The sequence below is a fragment of the Pelmatolapia mariae genome, linkage group LG18, assembly GCF_036321145.2.
Source record: "Pelmatolapia mariae isolate MD_Pm_ZW linkage group LG18, Pm_UMD_F_2, whole genome shotgun sequence".
NCBI classification, from domain to species: domain Eukaryota; kingdom Metazoa; phylum Chordata; class Actinopteri; order Cichliformes; family Cichlidae; genus Pelmatolapia; species Pelmatolapia mariae.
In genome coordinates this window covers 15,946,962-15,969,325 of record NC_086243.1, presented here as the reverse complement: position 1 = coordinate 15,969,325, position 22,364 = coordinate 15,946,962, and the positions used below count along the sequence as shown (strand labels likewise).

General features: G+C 40.6%; 1 protein-coding gene across 1 annotated transcript in view; it reads left to right on the top strand.

Annotated features, from left to right (window-relative positions):
* Positions 1 to 12,684, top strand: part of eif2b3 (eukaryotic translation initiation factor 2B, subunit 3 gamma) — a 33,670-nt gene extending 20,986 nt beyond the window's left edge. The window contains exons 6-12 of the mRNA XM_063462723.1: positions 36 to 125; positions 3,129 to 3,265; positions 3,731 to 3,921; positions 4,575 to 4,637; positions 4,821 to 4,969; positions 8,593 to 8,696; positions 12,493 to 12,684. Coding sequence (XP_063318793.1) covers positions 36 to 125; positions 3,129 to 3,265; positions 3,731 to 3,921; positions 4,575 to 4,637; positions 4,821 to 4,969; positions 8,593 to 8,696; positions 12,493 to 12,545 — 787 coding nt within the window. The 3' untranslated portion in view covers positions 12,546 to 12,684. The remainder of the gene's footprint in view (positions 1 to 35; positions 126 to 3,128; positions 3,266 to 3,730; positions 3,922 to 4,574; positions 4,638 to 4,820; positions 4,970 to 8,592; positions 8,697 to 12,492) is intronic.
* Positions 12,685 to 22,364: the final 9,680 nt, after the last annotated feature.

The following is a 22,364-nucleotide window of genomic DNA, read 5'->3' as shown; positions in this document are numbered from 1 at the left end:
TTGATTTCCATCTCTGTTTTTCCTTTTACCCACAGACATCCCAGGATGCTCATCAAAACAGGCTTAGTGGACGCTCACCTCTACTGTCTGAAAAAGGCTGTCGTGGACTTCCTCACAGAAAACAAGTAAGTTTGTGGGGGGTTGAATCTTTATTTTAACAGGAAGTCCTACTGAGATCAGACTGTTTTACAAGAGAGACAAAATATTTCCAAAAATCTGCAAGAACAAAATACAAATAACCACACCAAGAAACACTAGTGAACTCTCAAGAAAAACAAGTGCATGTCTCCATCACCGTATTCTTTATGATGCTTTTGAAGTGAATAATGAATATAAGTATGTCTAAGTTTAGAGGTTTCTGCAAAGTAAGTCCACAGTGGACATAAAAATTTCCCCAGACCTTTTTCACTTATTTTTGACTGTATTTTTTTTTTTAATATGTTGAATTTTGAAATGTTACTGTTTATGTCTGCTCCGTGAGAGGTATTACCCAACAGACTTAGACACATATAGACACAAAGTATATGCATACGCCCCACACTCAAGCTGACATGAACTCTACCTCGCTGCTTAATCTGTGTGTGTTTAACATGGTTACATGGTGTGTAAGGCTTTGAAAGGTTCTGTTAGCATGGTATTCTAGTGAGGTGTTAATTTGTTTTACTATGTGCCACTGAGACAGGCTGTTAGGCCTTTAGCCTCTGAAGTGAAGCGGTGTGACGGGGGAGCTCGCTATAGCCGGAGGAGTCTATATAGGAGTCTCTCTGTGCTGCATCTGAAAAATGAAAGGCTAAAGCTGTTTTCACTATTTTGAGAATCAGGGTTTGTCAGCACTGGGACAGGAAGCGGGCCGCTTCAAACGTTGTAACTTCTTGAATGCTGGGTAAATGCTTGCTGTGAATTTCTTATACAAATACCTATTTTCACACAGGTAGTGGGAACTAGCACTTTGAAGTCCTAAAATTAGCATTTGCATTTCTACATTTATTCCTTTTATAATTAGCAAATTGATGAAAATTGTTTTGACAATTTTTAAACAATATTATTTTCAGGAATATTGATTATTTGTCATGATTATTCATTCATTTTAGTGGCCGTAATTTTCTAAATTTAACACTGCTTTCACTTCCATGTGATGCAACATGTTCCATCTTTATGTAAAAATAAAACTACTTTTCTTCATTTACTTAAATTGTGTGCATCTTTTAGAAGGAACAAAAAACATAAAAATACAAAATATAAAGAGCACAAAATTACATCAGAGGGGACTGCTTTCCCTGAATTTACATTGTGCTATGGTCTTGTTAAGTAAAACATCTTTACAGACAAATAAAGTGTTTAGTCACCTGATATAAGTGTGTCTACTAGAAGGAAAAAGTAGTTTCACTTTATTTATCGTACCTGCATGATGGACATGAGGATGAACTTAAGGTTAAATACTCGACAGCCGTGACCTCTTTGAAAAAAAAATTGTGTGAGGGAATGACATCGTTTCTCCATTAAGTTTAACTTTAAGTTTAACGGAAGCTTATCTTTGGTCAATGGAAGTGTGACTGCAGTTGTGATTTCAGCACATCTTTGTGGAGGAATATGTAGACGCACTGCACAGCCTGAGTTTTGTGGAGGATTTGCGTCAGGGACAAAGCATTGTTTTTCTTGGCCTTCATGCCTTAATTATCCTGCAGTTTGTGGTGCATTTTCAGGCATGTGAATAAGTGGCTTATGTTGCTTTGAGGCACAGACACACCTCTACAGCACTGTTTGCATCTGATTTCTTCTTGGTTAATATCAATAATTCCAAAATATCTCCAAACAGCAGATGATAGTCCACTTTGAGCAGAAACTCTTCACCGTCTGCTGTGCCATACATTTGATTTTTGTTGTGTGTCTGTCTTTTAACACACCGTTACTCATCCTGAGCACATCCAGGAAACCTCTAGTTGTGCGGTGCAGGGAACAGCTGTGATTGTCACATGCAGTCACATCAGGCTCTGATATAGGGAGCGCTTGATTTGCTTTTGCTTTGTGTTCTATTGGCGGAGCATTTACTTTAAATAGTGCTTGATTGTATTCGTTTAATTTTGGGAAGCAAATATAATATTATTTGTTGGCAACTTCCCAAAACTGGGTGGCGATGAGACACGTGTATTTTGTAACTTGCACATTATTTCATGAAGAAGTGGGTACCACACTGAAAGCCAAATTGTGGAAATCATTTATTACCCATTGTTAAAGTTCAACAACTATAAATGGAGTGCATCCACACCAGGCTACTTTTATTCCACTCAATAAATCCAAAGCCAAGCCAACAAACACAAATCCCCTTTACTAATCCTGTGAATATTTTTGGTTAAAGCACTTGAAAGTAGCAATTTGCCATAGAGATGCAGATGTAAATCTTACATCATTGCATCACCAACGCACCCTCTACCGCCACCGTATATCATCTCTCTTGTTAGATGACTCATTTCTTTCTTCAGCTCTTTTCTTGGACTCTTTTCACGGCTCCTCTTTGCCTCTCTTCCTTTCTCCTCAATGTTCTTTCTCTGTCTCTTGCTCAAGGAGAGAAATGGACAGAGTAACTGTTGTTTTTCTCCTGTCATTCAGATGGAAATTCTAATCTCCCTTTAAAAGAAAGTAAGAGAGGGCAAGTGGAGGGGGGTGTGGTGTGGTAGAGAGGAACACTGAGCACAGCGCAGTCCAGAGAGGAGGAAAAAGAAATTAAGATGAGGATATTGCCTCCTGATTTACACAGAGAGAAACTTGGAAGAAAGCTCACTGTTAGCTCTTTTTATTTTTTTAAATTAATGTATTTCTTGCTGGAACATCATCAGTCTTTAGTCAGTGCTTCCTTTCCGGATTTTGATCGACGTCTTTATAGGGACAATGACTCCTTTATACATCATTTAATTATTTATTACATTCTGTTATTGAGTGTTACACAATTACTGCTTACAACTACTCTTGTGATATTCATAAAATACAACCATTTTATTCCAGTATAGTCTATATCTTTTCATTTTTACCGAGATATTGTAAGATGTTATGATTGCATAGCATGAACTAGTGTTTCTTACCTGATCCAGTTGCTAAATGGCTAAATTAATTATGTTTCTTTTGTATCCTAGGTCTATCTCATCGATCCGCGGAGAGTTGGTGCCATATTTGGTGCGTAAACAGTTCTCCAAAACTGTTAACAGCCAGAAACTGAAAGACGACACAGACGATCAGACCCAGGAAAAAAACGACGGGCCTGCAAACCACGGTTATTGTTTGCATTCACATAACATATCTTCATGCATCAGAATCAGAGGAGGAACAGCATTGAACAACCCAAGCATGATTATTCTTCTCTGTCTTTTGGCTGGTCCCTTTAGCGGCACCACAGCAGATCATCTGCCTCCATCTCACCCTGTAATCAGCATCCTCCTCTGTTACAACACTCTGCATGTCCTCCTTCATTTATCCTTGTATTTTCTCTGTGGTCTTCATCTTTTCCTCCTGCCTGGAGGCAAAATAATTGATATCCTTTGTTCAGTACATCCACTATCCCTCCTTTGCAGATGTCCAAACCTCAGCCTTGCCCAAAGACTGCAACCTTTTTAAAATTCTTCTTCATCTTGCTTATAAACATTCATCATAAAGAACTTCTAGGTTAGGGCATCGCTGCCTAAGGTATCAGCTTCTAACCCTCTTCTCTTCCTGCATCTCTTCCTCTTTTGGTGTCCAGAGCTCCTCATCTCATCTCGGGACGAGCCTCTCCTCCAGCTGGCGCAGGAGCGCTCCTGCTGGAATGACCACCGCGGTGATATGAGTGAGGCCTACCATGGAGGAAAGCTGCGCTGCTATGTTCACATTATGGACCAGGGTCTGTGCTGCCGGGTTAATACTCTAGCTGCTTATATAGAGGTGAACCGACTGGTGAGTCAAACATTAGACTGTTTGTTTTGTTTGTTTGGGGGGTTTTTACGTATATGGCATGACTACAATAGCCTAATCGTGGTTAAATGGTTATGTGTACATGCTGTTCCCAGAAAGTTGATTCTGTTCGTCTGGACGTAGCAACATCAGTGGGAGAAACGTGAGAAACCAGACTGAAGAAGTCACTTGGATGAGTGATGAAATGCATCTCCCACTGAAAACGCTACATCCAAATGAGTCAACTTTCTCGGATTTCCTTTCTTGGATGACATCACGCCGCTGTCCGTAAAATGTCATCTTGAAACTTCAGATTTTGTATTTCCAGTCACCAATTTGATGATAAATTTACTCAGGTCATACATTTAGTAAGAGCTGGTCCTTTTATCAAAGACTTTTTGCAGTTGGACCGTGGGAACTGCCCCCTGATGGCCATTATTAGGAATGCACTTTTAAGTTGACTTTACTTGTGAAGGAACATTTATCCCTCTCAGCTATTCTAAAAACTACAAAACTTGTGGTCAACCTGTTTGGCTTTTTAAAAAAAATGTTGTAAACACGCGGACACTCCATCCATCTTTTGTTTACAGTCTGTTTTCAAACTTATTACTACTTACTTAATCACTCTTTCACTCCCCCCGTTTTCTCTCTGCTAGGCCCCAAAGCTGTTTGAAGAACCATCAGTCCATCCATCTGCTGACATTTCTGAGAGATGTCAGGTGAATATAGACTACAAGCCATGCTTGTATTTCAGTTATCTAGCATTTCCCTCTTGTTTTGAACTTTTTCAGATTGTCTTCACTTCATCAGAGCCTTTTATTGTTGTCTAAAGGCACTTTACACTACGTGGACTAAAATTGTGTATGCATGTATCTCCATTGCTGTTTGCGGTGGGCTTTCAGATGGGATCAGATAGTATCATCGGAGCTCTGTGCCACATTGCAGACAAGACTTCCATAAAAAGGTCTACTATTGGAAACTCCACCACTGTAAAAGAGAAGGTCAAAGTCACCAACTCCATCATCATGCATGGCGTTACCATCGAGGAGGGGTGAGAACACACACAGTTGTACACAGACATGCACACACTTGCTGAGGTTGTGTACTTTGAAATGGTTTCTTGAACGCATTAATTTAACCTAAAAAAAAAAGAAAAGAAAGGGAATTTCACCTTGAAGGCATGTTTATAGATTAAAGTTTTAATTATCTGGCTTGTTTTTTTAAAGTGTGAAGTTGCTACTTGCATGTGGTGGGTGACAAGTAGCAGTTAGCAAGCACACGTTTCTAAACAGAAGCATGAAAAAACACTTTTATCCTCCTGTACAGCTGTTTATATTATTTACTTGACTTGAAGTGAAGGAACATTTATGCCTCTCAGCTATTCTGAAAAACCACTAAACTTGTCATCGACCTGTTTGGCTTTTTTAGAATTTATAAAAGCATAGATGTGGCTCCCTCTTCCCTCGCTGCATACCTTTTTATTGAAGTGTGTGTGTGTGTGTGTGTGTGTGTGTGTGTGTGTGTGTGTGTGTGTCCGGTGATAGGCCGTGTAACAGGTTTTTTGTTTTCTGCGTTCTGTGGGATCGCTGAGTTAACAATGTAACTATTGGTGTGCAACCAGCCAGAGACCAGTTCCAAACAAACACAGAGCTGGTGAAGTGAAACACACAACATCCATGCATTTCATTTGAGCGCCTAATTTACTTGGCTATACCCAGTTTCCCACTGGTAGTAGAATTTTTGGAATACCACAGGAGTTCAGATGATGCGTTCTCTAATAGCCCGCCGCTATTTAATAAAATCATGTGTTTGGTTTAGCCTTTAAGGATCAGTTGTCCCTCCAGTTTGCCATCTTTTATTTAAAGAAAGGTTTCAGCATAGGGGTCTAATCAAGCTCACCAGGAGGTAAACATTGTAGTTACTTCACACATGCACGTCTGTGCTTACATGTAACAATGTGTTGCAAGTTGTGTAGTTTTTTTTTTTTAATGATGTTATTTTTCCACTTCGTATCATTTTTAACAGCAAAACAAAAACCCACCATACAGCCAATGTGCTGCAAATTGCATCATTTCAACTTGAGATTTAGGAACTCCAACTTGGTTAAAGAAACACAGAAGCTTAATGGAGAGCATGTCAGATATTGTAGTTGTGATTTGAGTCCAGTCTGAGTAAAGATGCAGCAAGATTTCTATCCAGTCCAGTTTCAGCTGTAGTCAAGAGCTAAGGTGGAAAGAACTGACTGCTTTGCACAGAGAGCAACAGTGACTACTGTAGAATTAGCATGTAGATTGATCTGTTTGGTGTCTTAGGGCAGGAATATTGGTTTAAAGGGACTCATCTTGGCTTCAGCTCTGGATTTTAATGCTCTCATTCACAGGCTCCTGTTTCTTTTATCTCAATTCTTCTTCCTCTCTCTCTTTTCTTTACATCAAGGCCTCAACGCCATCTCCCTCTCTTTCTGTCTCTCGCAATCTCTTCTTAAGCCTTTCAGGGACCCCAGCCAGTTAGCATGGGGACCCTCATCATGCCCATGTAGGTGCACGCACAAAGGCGTGAAAGAATGAGAGAGACAGGAGAAGGGAAGAAAGAAGCGAGGGGAAAGCAGGCTAGCACGCAAGAAAGAAATTGCAATTCTTTCTTTTCTTTCTTTGAGGACATAAGAAGGAAGGAGAAAGAAGGAAAGAAAGAGCCAGTATGAGGGGATTAGCAGACCCCAGCCATGTCGCAGAAACCCCTCGCGTTTCTGGTTTCTTTGTTTGGTGCTGACCAGAGCTTGTTGACAAAGCGCTGCATGTTTGGGAAGGGGGATAGTTGGGGTCAACTTTATAGGGGAGGGTTGGCACAGGAGGTGGGGGGTTGACATGCGTGTGTGTGTGTGTGTTTGTGTATGAGTGTAATAGAGAGGGAGGATGGTGGGGGGGGTCATGGCAAGGAGGAGCCCTGGTGTTAGTAATTAGTGGTGTTTCAGCTTCGAAGCTTCTTTGGTGGTCTCTCTCTCGCCCTCTCTCTCTAATGTTACAAAACTCTGAATCTTGTAATCTCCCATCACCAACTACCACCACCACCACCTTCTAGGTAGTAACTTAAACACACACACACACACACACTCTTTTCTCTGTCTCCCTCCAAGCCTAACCACCTGAATAGAATGGGCCAATACAAACCTGTCTGTGTGTGAGGTGCACAGGGCCAAGTGTGTGTGCGTCACTGCCTGGGCAAGACCTACATGTGTTCTCCACTGGGCTTCTTGAGCTTCTGAAACACGCGCGTTTCTTACCCCACACACACATTCGCACATACGCCCTTCATGGTTAGTCGACACAGGACACACAGGACTGTCTGTGTCTCTCTCCAAGAATTTTATGGTGATGGTTTGGCTGAATGTGAGCATGCACAGTGGGTTGGCACTGCCAGCTCAGGTGGGACTCCAGAACGGGGCCAACAGCGTACACACACATATATGCGCACACAGCGTGGGCGCCTTTCGTAACTTAATAGAGATGCTAATGTTGTGTCATTAAGTTCGTTTGATTGGATAGTTTGGATAGTTTTGAGTTTTCGGAGCAGGTGTGAGGTGGGGAAAACAGTCCGAATGTCTGTGTAACCTCCGGTGTGGCCCTCAGTCCATGACGGTGCAAGTAAAGAAGCTTAGCGCCCAGCTGGAAAGCTGCGCCTTTCCTGTGAAGCTCCCAGTGCTGCATGAATGTTCTTTGCTGTGTGTACCTGCCTGTGCGTATTTACATAAGGGCCCAGAGAGCAAACAACTGAGCTGAAAAATAATGTTTTAGCACTAATGATCTACTGATTCATCCCTTATTCAGGTAATACAAGATTTATGAGTCTTTTAAGAGGATTTTCTTGAACTGTATGTTTAGGAAGGGAAATTTGTGCATTTTTTAATATTTTGAGGATGGTGTGGAATAATATTTAATGATTATGTCAATTTTAGAAGACTGAGAAAATAGTTCTCTTGGACAATGTGACTGCTTTTGTTACTCATGTAATGGTTTTCCCTCTCGGCCAAATCACTCTTGAAACAGCGATTAAATCCCGATGAGATTTTTAGCTGGATGAACAAGGGTATTTTTCATGAAATCTCTGGTAAAGTGGTGGTGCAAAGAGAGCCACAAGTTTGTGGCATCTCTTCATGTAATGTCAGTTTTCTTTCCTCTGTTTAAAGGAGCGTTAAGGTCCCAGTATACGTGCCGCATTGGTCGCTTCGTGTGCTGCCGATAACGTCATCTCGCAGCCACATCGATTTATGCTCATCGCCACAGTGTAGGTAGCTGCTGCAGTTTTCTTTTGAGCAATAGGTGTGATCACTCTAAAAACACCTTCCCATCAGCACTGATATTGGAGAGAAGAAGTCAAAACCAGAGGCAAAGAAATGTTCTTCAAAGTCTTATATTTTCAAATTGTTGCAACATCAGTGATTCTCTGAACATCTGAACTGATATACCATTAAAACGGCAGTAAAAACCGACATGCTGACGAATGGCATTGTCGTACGATGCCATTCACCAGGTACTGCACGGCATGTATAATGTATACCTGTTAGCTCTCAATGCATAGAGCCACCAGCCATCACTGTGGGAACATAGTGGCCAGCACACATACAGATTTATTGATACAAACTGCATGAATTTGATTTTATGTGTGTGTTATTTTCAGGTGTAATATCCAAGGCAGCGTGATCTGCAGTAATGCTGTTATTGGCAGAGGAGCAGACCTCAAATACTGTTTGGTGGGAAATGGACAACACATCGAACCAGAAGGTAAGAGGCACCGAGATAAATACACACATATGAAGAAATGGCCTATCAGTGTTTATCACCTGATTTCATTTTATCCTGTTCACTCTTCTCAGCACGCCAACGTCTTGCCGTTCGATTTTAGTCATATGAAACAGTCTACCTCGGCAGGTAGTTTGTCTGGTTGTAATGGGTTTGTGAACATTATAATTTCTGGTTTTATAAGCACTTATATGGCTTTATTTATTTATTTATTTGACCAGTTGGCAAAGCAGTCTCACCACAAGGTGAGTTTAATAGCTGCTCTGGTGCCCACACTGTAGTCACCTCCTGTTTCCTCTGTCAGTACTCGCATTTCGGTTTGTACATTTGGACTTTTAGTTCTTTTAAATGGCACAGTTAAACAGGAGCATGTTTTCAATCCCCAAACTAAATGGACACTATGGGATAAATGATGGCCTCAGTAAAACAAATATCCTGAGCAATGGGCAGTAAAATCCTAGTATGGACAAAAAAAGCAGAGACATCTTGCACTCTTAACATTTTCCAGCACAAAAAATAGCTCTGACAGGCTGTAACGTCCAGGTTTTGTTGATGCGCTTATTTGTACTTCTCCCTGGCTGACTCGGATAAGGTGTTAATGTATGTGTGTGGTATCTGTTTATAAGTGCCAAGTGTTTGAGCCAACTAGGAAAGTTTCTTCATTCTCAAGTCTGATTTGTCAGAGATTTTTTTTTAAATTTCCTTAATCCTCTTGTCCCAAAAGCTAGCTGTGCGTGTGTGTATGTATGTGTGTGTCACATTGATGGAGAGGTTAGAGAGCAGGGCCAGAACAGGACCACCCGGAATTCAACAGCCTCCAGCCACATCCACACACACTCGCATTCACACACACACATACACATATAGAGAAAGAGAGGGCGAGCTCAGCTACCAGACTGAGCAGCCTAATTGAGTGAACAACAGGGTGTTCCAAGAAACAACAGTGTGAATTTGAGCTAAACTTGTCTAAAACTGTTGGAAACAGCTGAAGCCTTTTGGAGCATCCAGTGAGCGATTGCTGCAGGAAGTCTGATCTTGCTTCAGCTGTTTTGGTTTTTTTTCCCCTTTTTGCTGTTAGACAGTTCCTGACATTATTATACTAAACACTGGAAACTTGGACCTGTGTTTGCATGTGCTATAAGGCCAAAACAACAGCAAAGATCCAGCCTTTCACCATAAATTGTCTCCTTTTATTTTAACACGTCCAGTGTATACAGCAAACTGAAGTCAGATTCATCAGACAACCCAAAGCCAGTTGTCTTCCTTAGAAGATTTTACAGTTTAAGAAAAAAACAAAAAAGTAGCAGATACAGCAGAGAGATTTGAATCTTATTCGGTGACTGAAGTTGCGACATGCCATAAAGGTCATGGGTTCACTGAAATGTTTGTTATTCCTCTAATTTGGCACATAAACTTACCTTCATATTTTGGCATGCATGTGCTGGATTTCAAAATCAATTAGCAGGCTAGGAAATAAAAACAGACTGAACTCGGAAGAGTGTCACACAGGTTTTTAATATATGTTCGATTAATCTGCCGTAACCTACTTCAAAAGTTTTAACACAACAATTCTGGAGATTCAGTTCAACAGTGGCTCACACACAGCCTGGCTGTGTATGAAGAACGGGTCGGATCAGATTATTCTGTGTAATGCTTTGCAGTAAAGATAAGCCTTCTTTCCCTCCTGCATTACATTGTTACTGCAGGAGAGCACAAGATTACCTCTCACCACCAAATTAGCTGGCTGACAGTGGGCTGCTAAAGACATTACACACCCACTCTGCTGCTGAAGCTGTTAGCAGCTAAGGACCACCCTGACAGTTAGCCACGCACACACACGTGCACACATGCACGCACGCACACATACAATACACACGTCTACGTCCATCAGGTGTTGATATTTTAAAGATGCATACCTCTCCTCTAGGTGTTCTGACACTCAGATATGCATTCGCTATTGCAGGTGTCATACATACACTGCCTTTTATTTACACATGCCAACGATGCGAGATCACGCACTAGTCTTAGATGCATTTGAATGTGTGCTTTTATTCAGTGAGTTACAAAGCAATTCAGTGTTTTCTTTAAGAAAGCTCTCTTTCTTTCTGTTTATATGTTTAGCACATTTTATGATGTAGGCATAGAATAAGTGGGCTTCAAAAACATAGACAAAAAAAGGCAAAGATTATCTATGACCGAATGCAAACAGCAGCTTTTGATAAGAATGCGTTGCTATAAGAAGGGTGGAAAAGGAAATAGTCACAGTAATAATTATTCCAAAACACAGGTTTTTTTACCCCCACGTGTTGGCTCCTTTTATGTGTGTCACAGGCCCAGCAGTAGAAATATGTAACATGTAATGTTACATATGGTCCTAATACATCTACAAACTCTATTAGTTAGTGACAAATTATCTGGCCCAGTGTGAGTAACCTTTCCTCCCTTTCTTCCCAGTCACTCCCTCTTGTTCTCGCTCCTGCTGTCCCGTGCTCCATTTGTTCTCCCCTCTTCACAGCTGAGGATAAGCTCATTCTGAGCAACAGATTCCTTCACACTAAAACCTGTCTGTGTGGATGGAACATAACTCTCTGCCACCGTTTGCTTTGGATCAGTACCGATGCTCGGGGATGGAGGGAAAGAGCCATGCGGGGAGGAGTCGGGGCTGACTTTCCTCATGTTAAACTAGCTTTGAGTAGAGAATGATTTAAGAAAGGAAAAGAACCAATTAACTCCTTATTGGATGTGTATTCAGTTTGTTAGCTACTAGAAATATTATGAAGAAATAAAAAATAGACTTTCTATTGCACTAAATATCTTGTTAGTTGATTTTTTTTTCTCCTTCAGTTAATGAAGGTTACACTAAATGGACAAAAGTGTTAGGCCACACCTCTTAATCTTTTAGTTTAGGTGTTTTCAGTAAAATTGTTACAGGTATATAAGATCAAGCACCTAGCCATGCAGTCTGCCTTGAAAATGTTTGTGAAAGAGTGGGTTGTTCTGAAAAGCTCACTGGATTCAAACATGGTACTTCAATAAGACACCACTGCTGCAAAATGTCAATTCATAAAATTAATTCCCATCTAGATATTCCACGATCAGCTGTAAGTGTTATTATCGCAAAGTTGAACAACAGCAACCCGAGGAGCGTAGATTGTAGAAATCACCAACTCTCTGCTGACTGAATAACTCTAGATTTCAAACCTCCTCCAGCAGTAACATTAGCACTAAAACTGTGCTCCAGGATCTTCATGGTATGTTTATAAACAAATGATTAAAAAAAACTCATGAAGAAGTGCATGAGAAGTCCAAGGTATAAATGTAGCTGCCAAATGACAAATTTTATTATTAGAAATCTTTGCATTCTTACGAAAAAAAATCTAATATTTGTTTGGCGCCTGCAGCCAGTGATATGTCAGCACTGCTGTGTCTGTGATGTGGAAGGGAAGGTGTTCACATTACAGGCAGTCGTTTTCAAACGATGAGCACATTATGGGTATTGTTGAAGCCCAACAACAACCATCTATAGGCATTCAGCATTTGAAATATTTTTTTAAATGTGTTTAGTGCACCAGTTGGCAATAATACATATTGTATGGTGGCAATATTCAGGAAGAGACATTTGTGGATTGCACATTTTTGAATTTGTTCAAACGGTTTTGGGGAGGATTATTGCATCATTTTTTCCCCTGTTTTATTTTTTCAACTGTGAAGATCACAAGAGCTGGACTTGCAAAGTTTGCAACTGATATAATCTCTTTGTCATATCTCTTTTCTGCAGCTGAACGGACTAACGAGATCATCGTTGGAACAGACCAGCTCATGGAGATCTAGTTTTCACCTCATTAACCAATCCGAGTGCAGCAAAACACGGCCCTAATTCCCCCAGCGGATAGGCCAATCAGAAGCCTAGACTTTGACCTCGATTGGCTTTTTTGTACACAGTGTCCAAATAAACTCAAGTCAACTTGAACCTGTGGATCCGTGTTTTTATTTTATTTTATTTTATTTCTTTTACTGTTTTTAAGAAATCCTCTTTCTTTCTTTCATTTTACAGACTTTTTCTGTGGCAGTACCGAGTCAATCTTAGCAATCATGTCACCACATTAGTTATTATCAGATCATTACTGTCTCTTAATAGCAGCAGTCAATTACTCAATTTAGCCTGTTCCAGAGGGAGGAGCGCGCACTCATGCACGTTCGAATGTTCACGGGTGTTTACACATGCACACTGTGCAGCTGTGAAGACCAGAGAAGGGAGAGAAAAGGCAGTGGGAGGGGAGACCACAATGGCGTGGGGGTTAAGTTTATTTGTACACAAAAATGGTGTATGTGTAGGCCCCGGACCACCCAACTTGATCCTGTATCAGTTAACACCGACACCCCGCCCTCACACGCACACACATTCACGAACGCAGCAAAGGAGGAAGCCGACTTGCACCCGATGCTTTTCTTTCTTCTCCTCTTTCCATTACTGCTCCTTTTGCTGTCACGAGATTTATTGCATTCCATCACTCGACTTTTTTCTTAAATTACAGGTTTGAGGGTTCCTTAGTCACAAAGGAAGAAGATGAGGACAGGGATGTCTGCAGGGATGCTTTTTTGTGTACATGTGCGTGCGTGTGATTTACTGTCCCCCGTTTCTTATTGTGTCTGTGGCCTTGCATGAGACATCTAGACTGTCTCTTGTGGCCTGATTATGTGATGTTCCCGTGTGTGTAGGAGAGAGATTATCGTGGTCCGGGGGTTTTTTTTCCCCCCTCTCTGGTGTCCTTTAGATAGCCTTGTTTGTCTATATCAGCTATACAGTCATGTGTTTCAAATAAATACTCACTAAAAATGACAGTTACTTCTCTGACTTTGTATGTGAACTCTTGTAAAGTACAATGTACTGCCATAACAGTTTAACAATGCGAGATATGAACTAAAGTATGAATCATGCAGTTAAAAGTCAAAACTATAGATTTTATTCATTATTTGAGTTTCTTAAAGCAGTAATAGTTGACACAAAGTTTTACCCTTAAAGGGTTGCTTCACTGATTAATAAACTCAGTCGGTGGTTTGTGTAATGTGTCGAAAATAACCTTGATCGTTTAAGAAAGAGAACAGGAGCTACTCACAGCTTGATCTTGGAAAACTAAATCATGGATCTTAAATTTGTAGAAAGACATTTTATTTTTTGTAAGCTTAATTAGCAGCGACTTACTCGTCCTAATTAGTTTGGGAAGGATTGTAATCTCTCTCCATAGCAGTTTGTTTCAGGATTTGTAGAAAACCGGGCGGTCATCTTTAAATAGTAAGTTTAGAATATGCATATAAATGTAAAATGACACTATCATGAGTTCACTTTTAAGCTGGGGGGTGTGATACGAATAAAGGAGTTACACTTTATTTATAAGTGTGTGCATCAGGCTGAAAAAACGAGCTTTTTCAGACACTTATATGGCTTTTCGGGATGCACCACAGAAATGTCTTCTCACTATATTTACTGCAGAAAGTACACAGACTAAATTACTTTGCAGCTTCTTGCTTTTTCTGCCTCATTTTATGTTTATTCCAATTTCTGTGTGAAACTTTTGCTAAAAGTTTTACTAATCATTTTTATGCTTTTTTTAAACGTTAAATCTGCCGTTCATTCTCAATGTGAAATTGTTTCATTTTTTATGTTAGCAAGTATTGCAATCGCATCAGTCAAGCTGGTGGTTTCTGCAAAGGGCTCTTACTTTGGAACTTTCCTCATATGTCGAGGGTGACTAAATGCGGTGTTGAAAGACTGCATTTGCTAGCTTAAAAAATATAAAAACAACAGTTAAGATTCACTTTGTCTGTGTTCTTTGTCTTGGCCGTGTTTACGCTTTTGGTAAATTTCCACTCTGACCTCTCTCCTCGACCACATGATGAGATCTGGCGGCCGGGTGTGTTTGGGTAAAGGTTGTATATTTACGCAAATACCTCGGAGTCCCCTCAGTAAAGCACCACCATGGCTGAACCCGTCTTCCGGCACATACAGTAGATTTGTTTGCTTGTGCCTGTGTGTGACCATTATTAATCTTCTGTTACAGCAACTAATAACCCTGTGAACGACTGCAAATGCACATGTGCACACGTGCATCCAAAGGTTTTCAAGCTATGAAGACCTGATCGTGTGTTTTATCATAAAACCAGTCATCTGTGATACAGAACCATTTCATAGATGATCATTGGTTGTCCACAAGATTTGTCTTGACGGTTGTGAAATTTAGACAAACTTTTAATTTTTTCCGCGTGACTCTGTGGTGAGTGTTTACACCTGGTTGTTGAGTGTGAAGTCTGTATTGTTTTGTGATGGTGTGCTTGAATTATAAAGACATAAAAGTTGACGGCGGTCTGGAGTTCAGCAGACTGGCTCTCATCAGAGGTTTTTTATTTTCCTTTTGTTAAGAGTCTGGGAAGTGGCTCAGTGTTGGTTGGGGAAGATTCAAATGGTTGTCAACATTTAATGCTTTTTGTCAAGATAAATGCATTATATGACACCTCTGGGCATGTTATACTGATGCTATCTCATGCGACACATGACTCCATCCCAGAGATTCGTATAATAAAAGACAGCTGGTTAGCCGATTTGTAGTTTAAAAGGGGAAGTTCATGTAAATCTGAAAAAGTGGGGTCTCATTTACCCTCCAGGGACTGTGAACTTTTAGTTTTTATAACGCCACACCCTGGCCACCGCCTGAATAAAACTGAAATAAATCAACCTTCTTTGTGTTACACAAAGTCATGAAAAAATATATATAATACTTTTCCAGAAATTAGTGTTCCAGAGACTCTTGATAGTCTGTAAATGACTGATTTGCTTTTGTTGGAGCGATACTGTCTACTGAAGATGCTGTGGGGAAAACTATCCAAAGTAAAGTCTGGATCATCCAGAGTAAAGCTGATAGATTTGGTAAAGAAGCAGTTCACTTTTCTAAATTTTGACTTATGAGTTAAGACGAGCACTAAGAATCACTATGTTAGAAGCAGAAAGGAAAGTACTCAAAGTTTGTTGGGAGTTTGTTCATTTTTTTTTTTAAATTTAGAACAAATAGATCAGGCTCAGAGTGGCTCAGTGATGGGTCAGTCATCATGAACTCAAGTTTTAATGGAGAAGTGTGAAATAAAGAGCAGTACAAGATGGGTGGGTCAGATGGACAGTGGAGGCAAATGTGTGGTGCACGGACAAACAGATGCACAGAGAGGTGGGGTGGAGCCTGTGCTCTGGGTGGTGGTGGGGGTGTCTGAGACGATGGGTGGCTTCGTGGCTTGAGGGCTGATTGTGGGTGAGTAAGAGACAGACACACACAGAGAGAGAGCAAGCAGGCCACCCAAGTGGCAGTCAGTCAGAAACCTGCGTGTGTTTGCTGCTGACCCCTACACATTAGCACAACACTTCCTCAATTTGTCTTCTGTGTTCTCTGGCCACAAATGAATTTCCTCCCTCCCTCTTTTTTTTTTTCCACACACTATACCTTTTAAGATGCTACCACCACACCAAAAACACACACACAGACACACACACCAGCATTTGAATACATATGCACACAAACACCCCTTTTACAAGTATTACATACAACAGTTGCTTATGCTGCTCGGCCAACAAAGAATGTGTGTGGCGACACAGATTCAGTGTGTGGGGTAACAACCCCTGTGACATTCCTCGGACACACCTACACTAAGCCAGATATCGCTCTCTGTCACATTGTAACCCCCCAACCTCCCACACACACCCTTGCCCTCTCCAGCAAATTAACTAAACTTTGATTAGGCGCTCGGCTGGGATCACATCTTTCTCAGCAACATCAAAGGAAGAAGTCTTCAGATACCCCGTTCTTTCTGATCTCATTCCGCTGTGTTTAGCTGGAACAGCCCAAAGTTTGTTTCTCAGACGTTCAGTGATATTTTCATTTGATTCTGTCCAGCTTTAAGCAAAAGCTGCTTGTTATTGGCTTTAAAATAGTGAGAAAGTCTTCAGTGACGTCTGAAATGCAAGACATCAGCAATTTTAGGCTCAGTTTTCTACTGAAAGAAAAAAAATGTGTCTCATGTGAAGAATAGCCCAATGTTTCAAAATCTTTAAGGTGGAGCTTTTCTGATGAGCTTCAACACTTTTAAATCAAACTAGTGTGGCACTATTTTTTTGGAAAGGCTATACCATTTTAGCTATGCTTGCTCTCACTCCCATACATATGCATGTTTGCACTTTCTTGTAAAGGCTACAGGTCTAAGTTTCCATTGCCACCTGCTTGCTGCATCTGACAATACCTCTGTTACAACCACACGAACAAAGACTTAAAGAAAAGTGTGTTTCACTGTCTCTCTCTGGGTTTTGTGTGTTTTCCCCCCAGAAAGGCAACCATTCATTTCGATGACAAAGGGGTATAGGAGTGCATTATCATAATTAATCTTGTGTGAGACTGTGGGTGGCAGCTTTGACTCTGCTCTGAGACTGACAGAGATGCTCAATAAAGAAAGTGTCTCTCAGCACCCGGGCAAATTTTGAGCCTTTTCACTGATATCTGGGAAGTAAAAGTTTGCGTGTGTCATCAAGCTGGAAAAACTTACAGGGTCTTCCCACCAATGTGACTTTGTGAACTTTACACGAATCACATGCAATTAAGTTTATAACTGAAACAATCCAAACATTTTCAGAATTTTAAAACTGATCCGGTGTTTTTGTTTATCTTTCTAAAATATTTGCTTTGGTCATCTGTGAATATAATCTGTGCATTTAAATGGGGCTTGACTTTAAACGTGCTTGTGACTGTTCTGTTTTATGTTTTTCAGAGATTTTTTTTTTTTGTTTCTTCTTGTTATGTCTGAGTCTTTTTCTCTTCTAGATCTGGATGGGATGCTCTGATGATTAATGTTTCAGTATACTGAAATATTAAGACACATGACAAAATATTGAAAAATATCAAAATTGTGTAATGAAGGGGTAGAAAATTATTATGATCTTATCGCCCTAATCGCTGACTAGTCTTCTGAAGTTTTGATTGGTTGTTAATTTATTTTATTTTTTATGTATAAGATACTTTAGTACCTTTAGGTAATAGCGGGAAAGTGTGTAAAATTTGGTTAAATTATATTACTTTCTCTAATTGGCGTGTTAATTATTAACTGGACATAAAAGGACATAATAATAATATGATATGCAGCTCGACACAGACAACTTTAGAAGAGGATAAGAGAAGGACAGCCACTTCTGCTTTGACCTCCTGCTTTGGTGCATTTTAATGGAAGGATTTTTATTTTAAAGGTCTTCTTTTTCAAAAGTGAATCCAGTTTCCCACAACCCTCAGAAAGCACTGCAGTTCAGCACTTTTCTGAGCAACATGACTCCCTGCTCCTTTCTTGAAGTATTATATATAAACCGTTTTTTTGTAATAGCTCATTTTGCTGGCTATATGGGTTTAAGGTGTCTTCCACGTGAAGACCCTCTTTGCTTTTATTTATTCTTTATGAGAGAAAAGGCAGCATGAGCCGTCTCAGAGTCTGTCTTGAAAAATAAACACCGTGGGCCTGAACACCCAGTGTCTCTGCTGTTGTGAGACGGCTGAGTGCCGGAGCGGTTCCGTAGCGCTGCCTATAGCACATACAGAACCCCGGACGGACAGCCAGCCATGCATGGATGAACGGCTCGATGGATGGAGTCTCTGGGGAGAGATGAAATGGAGGAATGGAGATAGGGGGAGTTAGGGGAGAGCAGGACTGGGGAGGCTGAATGCGAGATGAAGGGGGAAAAAATCTGATTCTGATAAGTGGAGATAAAGGCAGAGAAGACAGAACAGGGGAGATGATAAAGAAAGAGGAAGTTGGGAGAGGCACCATGTGGGACAAAGGACATGGAAAGGTGAAAGAAGGAGAGAGGACTTGGGTGGTTTGTGTTTAGAAGCCAGGGAGGTGTGATGGCAGATATCTGCACAGCGCATGGTCATCTCAGATGGTTTATTTATCCAAGGCCTCCAGACCAGGCCTCGGACCTCCCTGAGTTTGTTAGGCTTGAAGGGGCCCCCTACCACACAACCCAATTCCTCACATTCCACATTAGCTCCCATTTCCAGCTGCCTGTTTCCCTCTACCACTCAGCCCGACCCAACCCAGTCCAGGCAAGCCGTGCCCAGTTCCACGAAGGGGAAAAACAGGCCTTCGAGTGCCACTCCTGGACATGAGCAGGTTATAGGAGCAGATGGACGCCTCTGACTGAAGATCAAGATGAAGAAGTGTTTACAATATGCAGCTATGTTAGTGAACATCTGCAGAGTGGCAGGGGTGGTTAATGAGAACTGAAGACAGTACCCTGTGAGTCTACATTTCACCTCCATAGATAGGATGACACACTGAGTGATGGTCAATTTGTGCTGTTTTATTCTAAAAGATGATGAAGATGATGACAATGGTTTTTCTAAGCAGTTTGACAGATTTTTCAAATTCAGGAAACCTTTAGTAATATTTACTGTCCTTATCTGAGTTACTCAACAATTAACCAGTGGTGTTGGTCAAAAATAATAGCACATATTTACTCAATATCAAATCACATTTATTTTTGCAATATTTCATATTAATTGGCTTATGCTGGACACTGGCTGCTGTTTAAAGATGCTAATGAAAAAGAATGATAATAATATAAACATGCTTTGTTTACTCAGCATGTTCTATGTGATTTGTCACATTATGTTTTGTTCTTACTGCAATTATTAGTGATTTTATGACACTATCCTATTAACCACTTACAACAGCGTTGTCAAACATGAGGCCCAGGAGTCAGAACTGGCCTGGCAGACTTCCAGCCAGGACTCTGGACAGCTTTGGAAAATGTAAAGGAGGACATTCATTTAGGATTTTTAAAAGCATTTTTACAGCTTTGGCTACAGATAAATACCCACCCCATGGCCATTCATACTACATCTAATTAAATACATAATAAATAATCAATAAAATAATAGAAATGTTCCTGTTTTTCCCCATCTACTGCAAAAATTTCATTTTTATACAGTGGCTACACAGTATTTTTTTAAGAAAAAGAAAGGGCATTTTATAATTACAGGACAGTCTGGGCAATGAGCTACCCGACACATTTATTTTTTACAATTTAAGCTCGAAGAGTCGTGCTGACAGATTTCTTTCATTTACTACAGCAGCATTTCTTTATCATATAGATTAAGAGACATACTTCTTTTTCTTGCATGGGATTAAATGTTCTGCACACTGACAGAAACATAAGATCGAAGTCAGCTTGTAGGTGGCCCACAGTGTAAAATGAGTTTGACATTATTTAAAATATTTCTGTTTCTTTTTTTGTTTTTGTTTTTAATAATTCATATGCAATAAAATATTTATACAAACATATTCAGTGCTGTTTGTAAAACTATCTTACTGAGTTGTATTAAAGTTGATAGCGACATGGCACAAATGTAAAAGAATAACAGTATTAATTCTTTTGTACTAGTGTGTGGCTCTATTCACTTTATTTAAAACTTGGTACAGGGAGTTCTATCAAAGGCTCTTGTAGTTTACTTATTTTTTAGGCATTCACAACTGTACTAAGTTGCCCTAACTTAGTTATCTTGAGTAAGCTTTACTTAGGTTTTTTTTGAGTCAATGAGTTTGCATATTTTTTTAAGGTTCTGGCAACTAATTAGACTTTACAGTGAAGACATTCATACCAAATATTTCAAATGTATTTTATTTTATTACTACACCTAAACATAAAAAGAAATTGAAAAAAATCGGAATAATTTGGAAAATCCATAACCCACCTAATATTGTTTTATCATTCATTATATGTGCACAATTAATAGGTTTTGGTCAACCAGAATCTGCACATCAGACTTTATTGTAGACCGATATCATCCCTGGTACCTCATTCTTGCATCAGTGTCTTCTTTCTTATTCTAACTCTGCAATCTGACTCCTCATATGACTTTCCATTATTAGTAGTAGTAAAAAATGAAAAATTGTGAAATAAAGATCATTTTTCAGTCCCCGTGTTATGCTCTTCATGGTGTGCAAGAGCCCCTTTAATAGAATATCACTATAAGCCTGCCCATGTCTCTCTATCTCTTATTCTTGTCTAGATATCATGCAAACAGTGAAAACTGACATAACAACTTAGCAGCAAAGTGATAAACCAAATGAGCTCATAGCACCATCACAGACATGTTCAAACAGCTTAACTTTAGCTTCAGATAGTTTTACAGTCACCCAACGGGCCTCAAATTAGTAACAGCCACCTGACAAATGTTCTGCACAGCAGCACAGGTCAGTGTTTAGGTGGAGAATGACTTTGTAATCCAGTAAAGTGTTTGTACTTCACCCCCATACAGTCATGAGTGGGGCCAGTGGAGGCTTACATTAGCAAACCACCAAGACACCCTTTACTTACTTTATGAGAGAGAAAACAATCTTTCTTTCTTTGTTTCTTTCAGACATTATTCTTAGGTGAGCTGCTTTCTGAACTCATGAAACCATGCATGGCGAGACATGGAAACTCTCCAAAAGTCTCTCCAGAGAGATAAGGCTTTCGCAGAGAAACCAGGCGGCACCAAGGCGTTAATGAAAGAGATGCACGTGTCCAATAATTCCCCTGTCTTTTAAAAGGCTTGCCTTACAGGACTGAGGGGTGATATTTTCTAGGATGTGAGAAACCCCACCAACCTACTTTTAGAAGCTTTTGGCCATAAGAGGTGAGATTACAGCTGTTTAGTGCTAAGAACCTACAGGATCACACACTTCTTTCCACAGCTGCCTGAAACAAACTGCACTCACAGCAAAGGCTGGGGAAGCTAGAAATGTCTAACAAATGTGGAGGCTCCAAAACATAAGATGCCCTGGAGTGATATGAAAAGTGTTGAAAGATCTCTAATTCCCCCCATACAAAAGAAGAATCACATGTTTACAATCCTTTATAAAAACACGTTTCTTCTCCTCCCCCCCCCCCCCCCCCTTCTTCCTTTCACTGATTGGCTCGTGTTGATGAAACAGAAAATCTGAAAATTGTGTGTGCGTGCATGCCTGTCGCTGTTATATCAATAGATGGCATGTGCGATTGCCTCTACAAACTGGAGGCCAGGCCACTGGGAATAATGCTCACTAAGCAAGTGAGTGGGGCAGGGAGCGAGCTGTGTGCGTAAATGTGTGCGCGCACGCACGCACGCGCGGGTGTGTGTGTTTGCATGCGCGGCCGTGCACAGTTTATTGAAAGAGTTCCTCTCTCCCTTCCCCTCCTCCCCACCGTCCTCCTCCCCCTCCCTCCAGCCCAGGCAGCAGCAGCCTGGGTGGTCCCCCTCTCTCTCCACTTTGGTGAGCTGTTGCTTAGCAGCTAATAATAGGCGATGTTTGCAAAGTAATTTGCCTCTTCCTTGGCCAATGGGAGCCGGAGCACTTTTCCATCAAACCTTCCTTTTCAGGATTTGCCGAGAGGCGAACTTCTCCAAATGTTACCGCCACGGGATCGGAGTTAGACTTGACACGGACGGCTCAGACATAAGCTACTACTACTACTACTAGAGCTACTACTCCTCTCTGAGACGTCGGTTCACACACCATCGGGACGAATGAAGACGGAAGGATCTATACGGACTCCGGCGCATAATGTTGGGATGGAGTTTAGAGACTTGTTTGGCTCAAAGGAAGACT